The sequence below is a fragment of the Protomyctophum parallelum genome (genome assembly GCF_964188405.1).
Source record: "Protomyctophum parallelum genome assembly, chromosome: 1".
NCBI lineage: Eukaryota > Metazoa > Chordata > Actinopteri > Myctophiformes > Myctophidae > Protomyctophum > Protomyctophum parallelum.
In genome coordinates this window covers 99,353,225-99,361,495 of record NC_139697.1, presented here as the reverse complement: position 1 = coordinate 99,361,495, position 8,271 = coordinate 99,353,225, and the positions used below count along the sequence as shown (strand labels likewise).

The 8,271-nt window shown below is 40.7% G+C and overlaps 1 protein-coding gene across 1 annotated transcript; it reads left to right on the top strand.

The window, feature by feature from the left end:
- Positions 1 to 256: 256 nt before the first annotated feature.
- Positions 257 to 3,519, top strand: LOC310855914 (interferon-induced protein 44-like; the record flags this gene model as incomplete). Its single annotated transcript, XM_083761105.1, has 7 exons — positions 257 to 728; positions 831 to 933; positions 1,676 to 1,874; positions 1,967 to 2,113; positions 2,302 to 2,473; positions 3,092 to 3,192; positions 3,337 to 3,519. 7 exons carry the CDS (start codon positions 257 to 259, stop codon positions 3,517 to 3,519), a joined length of 1,377 nt encoding a protein of 458 aa, XP_083617231.1.
- Between the last annotated feature and the right edge of the window lie 4,752 nt (positions 3,520 to 8,271).

The following is an 8,271-nucleotide window of genomic DNA, read 5'->3' as shown; positions in this document are numbered from 1 at the left end:
AATAAACAACAATTAAGCCTATATGGGACTGTTCTCTCTCCTGCCTCGCATGAATCGCAGACCAGCCCCTCCTCTGTAGTGAAAATGTAAAGAATGTTTTACCTACTCACCAATACAAAGACGGTTTGTGCAAAACACATCCCTTTCTCAGCCTTTGTATTGGTGTTGTTAAAAAAAAAGTGTTATTTAGGTACTGCAATGTCTATCGTTTTGTGTTCAATCAGAGAATCCAGACCTACTGGACCATTCTTCCACCATGGATGATCCCAGGCTGACCAAGGCCCAGCAGAAGGCGCTGTGCTCCCAGCTAGGAAACCTGACCCTCCTCTACCAGGCTTCAGTCCATGGTTACACTGCAGAAGCGTTCCACCAGAGATGTGACAACCAGGGGCCCACTCTGACCGTGGGCTACAATGACTCTAGCTTCGTCTTTGGGGGATACACCAGTATTTCTTTTAATCAAAGTGGTCAATTTGGGAACGATGCCCAGGCTTTTCTTTTCACCTTTAACAGGGCAAATGTTCTCAAATATCCGGTCACCAATCCCGCTTATGCTGTGTTAATGCACGCCAGCCATGGTCCTTATTTTGGAGACAATCTAGGTTTTTGTGTTAATGGCCAGGCTGTAGTGTACAACAGTCCTAGTCAAGATTATTACAATTTCAATGCTGCAGAAATGCATGGCAACGACCTGCAGCTGGTTGAATGTGAAGTTTATAAAATAGGAGGTGAGTTCAATTAATACAAAGACAAACATAGCCTACAAGGTGTTTCAGTTGTTTGTACTGTCTTTAATGTTGCTCTGAGTCTGACCGTGGAGATGTTTCTAGATGTTTCAGCAGAAAGTGAACTCCTTGAGAAGCCAGGCTCCAGTAAACGCAACTCCAGTAAACTCCTTGAGAAGCCATGGAGGAACATGGACTGGAGTCCTGAGTAAGTATGGATCTGGATTCGTTTATTTACAGGTATACCATATACCACACAACACAATACTGATTACTGAACTATTGTAGCTGTCAGGTGGAAAACTTGAATGCCCAAAAGTGTTACTCTTCTAGAAATGTAAAAACAAACAAAAATACCTGTGTTCCACTGGATCCAATGTTGTTATTATTTATTTTCATTGGTTCAATATTTATACGGCCTTGAGATGCATCCTAGTTTTTGAGGAGGTCCTTAACCCATTTTGACCTGTGGACGATTCTACAAATGTATTCTAAATATTCTATTCAGTCAGTGCCTGGTGCTATAACTATTTCATGTCAAAGACCCCCAGAAATATCTGCATTTGGCCGCCGACCCCCATCTTAAAATATGTAGTTCCAGGGACTTCATACTCTGTGAGTGTACTGGGCGGACATGAATAGTTGTTACTCTGTGAGTGTACTGGGCGGACATGAATAGTTGTTACTCTGTGAGTGTACTGGGCGGACATGAATAGTTGTTACTCTGTGAGTGTACTGGGCGGACATGCATAGTTGTTACTCTGTGAGTGTACTGGGCGGACATGAATAGTTGCGGTGGTGCGAGTGGGTGCGTGTGTGTGCGATAGCCGATCGCTACACGTTTAACCAGACTTTGTTTATACAGTACTACACATACTGTACTATTCATACATTATACTGTATCTGAAACATGCTGAAAAGTTGAATCTGTTGGACTCTGGTCTCCACAGGAATAGGAAATGGCTGCTGAACGAAATACAGAACTACCAGCCCACCGGACCCGGTACTCTGTCCCAGGTCAGGGTTCTGCTCATTGGACCAATTGGAGCAGGGAAGTCCAGCCTTGTCAACTCCATCAAGTCCGTCTTCAAAGGACGTGTCACCAACCAGGCCATGACTGGCTGCTCTGCCATCAGCCTCACCACCCAGGTGACTCTCTGCCCACTGCTATGTAACTGACCCACAACCATAACAAGTGTGTGAAAAACAGCTGATAACTTTGACCATTGTACATCCCACAGTATCGCACCTATGAAGTTATAGCTGGAAAGGAATCTCTGCCAATCATCGTGTGTGACACCATGGGATTGGAGGAGACCACGGGGGATGGGCTTCAAGTGGACGACATAAGCAGCATTTTGAGAGGTCACATTAAAGACAAATATCAGGTGAATCTTCTCACATTTCTAACTGAAAACCCTTTTATAGAGTTTTAGTAAAATACTAATTGTGGTTATTGCTTTGTTGAAGAGGATCATCTTATTTCAATCATCATTGACTTGTGTTGCATTAAATCAACATTATTCATTCAGTCATGAGTGAAATTAATGTGTTTTGTTTCCCCTACTCTTCACAGTTCAACGCTGCAGTTGCGTTACAACCAGAGGACCCGGACTACAAGAAGAATCCAGGTCTTGAGAACAGGATCCACTGCGTGGTCTACGTCATCGACGCCAACAAGATCTCCATCATGCCCTCCAAGCTGGAGGACAAACTGACCGCCATTCGAATCAAGGTCAACCAAGCCGGTCAGTTGGTCAAACGCAGCATCACTGTAATGCCCAAATTATGCAAAAATAGCCAAAATAAGCTTAATATGCGTTTCAACCTCAACACGTTGTGAGCTTGTAGATCGGCTATTGTAGGCACTCCATATGTAGTATAATTCAGGCATATCAATGTCAAGATCTCTCCCAGTGAAGCTTGCTTCCAAAATTAATAGTAATGTTTAACTGTAAGGCGTTGTGGCTCGAAGAAAGTCTCAATGCCACGTGTTGTGTGCTTGTAGATCGGCTATTTTCGGCAAGAAACCATTGCGTAAGTGGTGTAGGAAAGTCAGTCAAGGATCAACAGAACAACATCAATTACATTTTATCACATACTGTTAGCGTAGTGTCATCACATGTGATGAAATAGTTTCATGTGAGTTGTCGACGCGATATTTTATAGAAATAGCATTAATGTAGCACAATTTCTACCTTATTGACACAATATGATTTGGAGACGAGACATGAATAGCAATCAACTATCTAATAGTGGAACATTTAAGTCCTTGGTTTACAAAACAAAAGTATCACAATTGCACAGCCTGGGGTCCTTTATGTTTTACAGCTGTTGAACATGTTTGTTGTGGTGCTGTTCTCCAGGGATCCCTCAGTTGCTCCTCTTGACTAAAGTGGATGAAGCCTGTTCCGCTGTGGCAGATGACCTGACCAATGTTTATCGCAGCCTCTACATCAAGACCAAGGTGAGTTCTACCAAAGACAAACCATAGGAAACCAACACTACCTCTCTGAGCTTGAGTGTGTCCCCCCCAAAATAATTTGGGGACGCTCTGTTTGGGAACCACTGAGCCAAGCTAACGTTCATCTGTTGTGCTGTGTTGCTGCAGCTCCAGGAGGCCAGCCAGCGTCTGGGCCTTCCTCTGTCCTGTGTGGTTCCTGTGAGGAACTACAGCCATGACCTAGAGGTGGACCAGAACAGTGACATCCTGCTCCTCAGCGCCTTCAACCAGATGCTGCGCTTCGCTGATGACTACTTTGAAGAATACAGCAACAAATCCAGAGATGATTAAAAGAACCCCTTCACAGTCAAAAAGAGTCTGAATACATTTGGACTCTCTGTCGAAATATCTATCTATCTAATCTATTATTCATCCCTCCCAATTCTAATACGATACAGGCATTTATAGAAATAATTAAACTCTGGACATTAAAGAAATGGATAATTACTGTTAGAACGCAACTCAAAGGAACCAACCTTTCTGCACTAAGCACCAATATTATTTTTTTATTATTATAGTTGATGCAGCAATGGTCACAAATCGTTTGACCTTCAATGCCATGTTTTACAAAGTGAAAAGTTATTTAGACTTTAACCTAACTCGTATAAATTGCTTTTAGTTGAGATTATCCAGTGCCTTCTCTTTATTTTCTAATGGTCCCTTGGTTTTGATCTTATTCTAATCTGTTTAATCATAATGTTCCTGTTCTTACCAATAAACTGGTTTTGGTACGTTGGTACTATCCCTTTGTATAGCCTAAGGCACTAAGTTTGGATTATTGGATATTTTATGTTATAATTGCTAGTTCGGTTCAGGTATTCAAGTAAACATGAACATATTGAAAATTTGAATCTATACTATACCGGTGTGCTTTTTTGGTTTTGATTTAGTTTTTTTTCTTCATAAAAATTTACCAAAGCTTTCTTGGCTACTGTTAAACAGGATCTTATGCTTGTTCTGAATGAGAAGTTTGTTCGGCATTGAGTTGAATTAAGAAGCATGTATGAGACAAACCACACAACATTATTCCATGGTCCGTTCACTCGATCTCAAGCGAGACTGCATTTACAGCAGCAACAGTTGCTTCCGCAAACAGCGGCCGTTTCCATCGCAACGCGCCACTGCTTCCACGCCTTCCAGAGCGCCACCACCACGGAACGGACCTCGTGTAACGAACCATTTTTTAATCACTACTTTGAACAAGAAGTATTGTTTCCCCTAAAGGCTAAAGAGATTCTCCCCCTGTCCAGACGGCAGGACTTTCAAAGTTACTTCACACTGGACTTTGGCTGCCTACTGTATGTCTAGGCCTATATAGTTTATCTTTATTTGAATCATATAAACTGTTATGGTTATAGCCTATAGTGTATTATTATTCATGTCTCTACCAACTTCTTCAGTGTGTTTTGCTTGAAAGAATTGTATTTGAGTTCGTTTTGTTACAGTCTGTTTTGTATAGCTTTTAATTTGAAACTGTGAGAAACAGGAAGGAAGTAGTCAAGTAGATGAGTAGAGTTTGGCGCAGACTTTCTTTGTAACAGAGATTCATGAATGAAAACAACAGCAAGGGAACACTTTAGTGTTCAGAACGAAAGGTTCATTTAGTTCAAGCACCTGGCTGAGGGCAACAAGGTAACAGTTCATTATTTTACTGCTTTGTATTGTATGCAATTATGTTATGTTGCATTTGTGTTATGTTAATAGTAACTTTGAAGACGTGATTCTGCCATTCTATTTTGAACACTTTTTGTGAAGCCTCAACATTGATAAATAATTATATAAATACTTTGGTTTAGATAGGTATAGCCTATTTCATATTTACAGTTGATAGATTAAAAGGTACATTTCATGTTTACCAAAATTAGAATGTACAAATAACCATAGCCTACTACTTTTTTGATGAATTGAACAATGTGGACCCTGTTGTAAACAAGTGTAATGCTTAATTGGGTCGTCCACTCACAGTTAACAGTCTTTGTATTGAGTTTGTGCTTGAAATGTACTGTAATTCTACAAACTGTTAATAGATATTTCAATCAATCAATCAATCAAAACTTGTTTGTTAAAATGATACAGTACAGATACAGTAACAAACATTCCATTATTGGTTCAAAAGGATAAAATATAAAGGTTTTGTCATTAAGATAATTCATTATTCAGTAAAAGTAATGTTTTGCACTCATTTTGGTGTAAAAACAGTTAATGCTGAGCAATAGTAATTCAGAGGCTCATTGTCAAATGTTATCGATTTATTTGTGACTTTGATTTTCATATAGTAGGCTACAGTATTCAGCTTTGCTACTGTATGGTTTGTCAGAAGCCATATGTAACATTTGTGTACTGTTTTGTGTGTTTTTCCACCTATAGTTCTTACAGTGTTTCTGGAATAAAGCATTCTAAATCATCAGTTCGACAGCTCATCCTTTTATCAGCCGGGGTTGCTTACACCTCGGACGCAACTTCAAGATCAGCCTGTGAACCACTCCATACTGGTTAACAAGCTAAAAGCTATTGGTTTTGATAGCACATCAGTGAGCTGGATGCAATCCTACCTGGAAGGGAGAGAACAGATGGTGGTGGTGAACGGAACACTGTCCCCCCCCCCCCCCCTCCCCCTCCCAGTGAGCTGTGGCGTTCCAGGAAGCATACTAAGGCCTTTACTGTTCCTAATATATGTAAACGACATGACATCAGCTTGTGACTGCAACTTGTTCCTGTTCGCAGATGACTCAGTACTGCTGGTCTCGGACAGGAACAAACTGCAGGTTGAAAAGACCCTCAGCTCTGAACTCGGTAGAATCTGCACCTGGCTCGCTGATAACAAACTATCCCTACACCTGGGAAAAACTGAATCCATTCTCTTCGGATCAAATAGTAATCTCAGCAAGGTAGATGGCTTCTTGGTTAGAGTGGGTGAGAATATTATCACACGAAAAGATGAAATTACCTACCTAGGTAACCTTCAGGTTTATATAATAATAATAATAATAATAATAAAACTTTATTTGTATAGCACCTTTCATGACATGCAGCTCAAAGTGCTTTACAGAACAATGGAGAATAAAAGAAAAGCAAGGCAACATTAAAAAACAAGCAGTAATGCAATACAGTGAGGACATGAATAAAAAAAAAAAAAAAAAAGATCAATTAAAAGCAATGTTGTAGAAGTGGGTCTTGAGCTGAGCTTTAAAAATGTCTACAGAGGCTGCCTGACGAAGGTACAGTGGGAGCTTGTTCCATGCCGAGGGCCCGTAGAAGCAAAAAGCTGCTTCCTCGTATTTTTTAGGCAAAGCGAGCAGGCCAGCAGTGGAAGACCTTAGGGGCCGGTTTGGGACATATTTAGGCAGGCAGTCATGTAGGTAGGAAGGTGCGAGACCATTGAGAGCTTTATAGACAAGTAAAATAATTTTAAAATCAATCCTAAAAACAACCGGAAGCCAGTGCAGTGATGCCAAAAAACAAAATATGTTCTCTCATCTTAGTTCTAGTTAAAACTCTGGCTGCTGCATTTTGGACAAGTTGTAATCTGTCAGTTGTTTTCTTAGGCAGTCCTGAAAAAAGTGCATTGCAGTAATCAAGCCGAGAAAAAACAAAGGCGTGCCTTAGCGTTTTTGCATCGTCCAAGGACAAATAGGCTCTGATTCGTGCAATATTTCTAAGGTGAAAAAAGGCTATCTTGGTAACATGATTAATGTGTGAATTAAAATTCAATTCAGAATCAATAATAACCTCCAGGTTCTTTACTGTACTGTTACTTTCTACAGTCAGGTTGCCAAATCTGCTTATTATTGATTCTTTCTGCTCACTAGAACCGATTATGAGAACTTCCTGTACTGTTACTTTCTACAGTCAGGTTGCCAAATCTGCTTATTATTGATTATTTCTGCTCACTAGAACCGATTATGAGAACTTCTGTCTTATCCTCATTTAGCTTGAGAAAGTTCTCACTCATCCAACATTTGATGCTATAGACAGACAGGTCAACAGCGGGTCTAAAGTACAGGGATCATCTGGAGCCACAGAAAGATATAGTTGGGTATCATCAGCATATAAATTAAAATTGACTCCGTGATTGGTAATGAGTTCGCCCAATGGCAGTATGTACAAGGAGAAAAGCAGAGGGCCAAGAATCGAGCCCTGTGGAATACCAGAACTGATGTCATGTTCGTCTGAGTCAAACTCGGCTAGAATGACGAAGTAACTTCTGTTTGATAGGTAGGAGGAAAACCAGGACAGGGCCGTACCAGACAGGCCTATCCAGTGCTCCAGACGCTGTATTAAAATTGAATGATCAATCGTGTCAAATGCAGCCGTTAGATCTAGAAGTAAGAGAACGGATACATGTTTCTTGTCAGCAGACACCCTAAGATCATTCATTACTTTTACAAGTGCTGTTTCTGTGCTGTGACCTTTCCTAAAGCCAGATTGGAATTTGTTGTGCACATTATTGTTCTGTAGAAACACGTCCAATTGATGAAAGATGCATTTTTCTAAAACCTTGCCCAGAAAGGGTAGATTTGAAATGGGTCGATAGTTACCCAAAACAGAGGGATCAAGATTGTGTTTATTGAGTAGGGGCCCAACTACAGCAGTCTTCAGTGAGTCTGGGAAGACGCCTGATTGTAGAGAGCTGTTTACAATTTTTAGGATATCTCCAATCACACTGTCTAAGACCTCTTTGAGAAAGGTGGTGGGAATTGTATCCAATGAACAGGAGGATGATGTCATCTGTGATATGGTTTTGCGGAGTTCGTCTTCATCAATTGCGCAGAACGATAATAGGCTCCCCCTGGAGAGATCTACCCTGGGACAATTAGCTGCTGTTTGAAGGTTTGCGCTAGCAGCAGCACCATTCATAATATCAGCTCTAATGTTAGAAATTTTGTTATCAAAAAAGCATGCAAACTCATTACACTTAGCTTTAGAGGCCGGGAATGACTTCTTGTAGGACTGGGGGGGGGGGGGGGGGGGGTTTAAAAGTCGTTCAATGGTAGAGAATAGGACTCTGGCATTTTTCTTGTTCTCATTAATAATGCCAGAGAA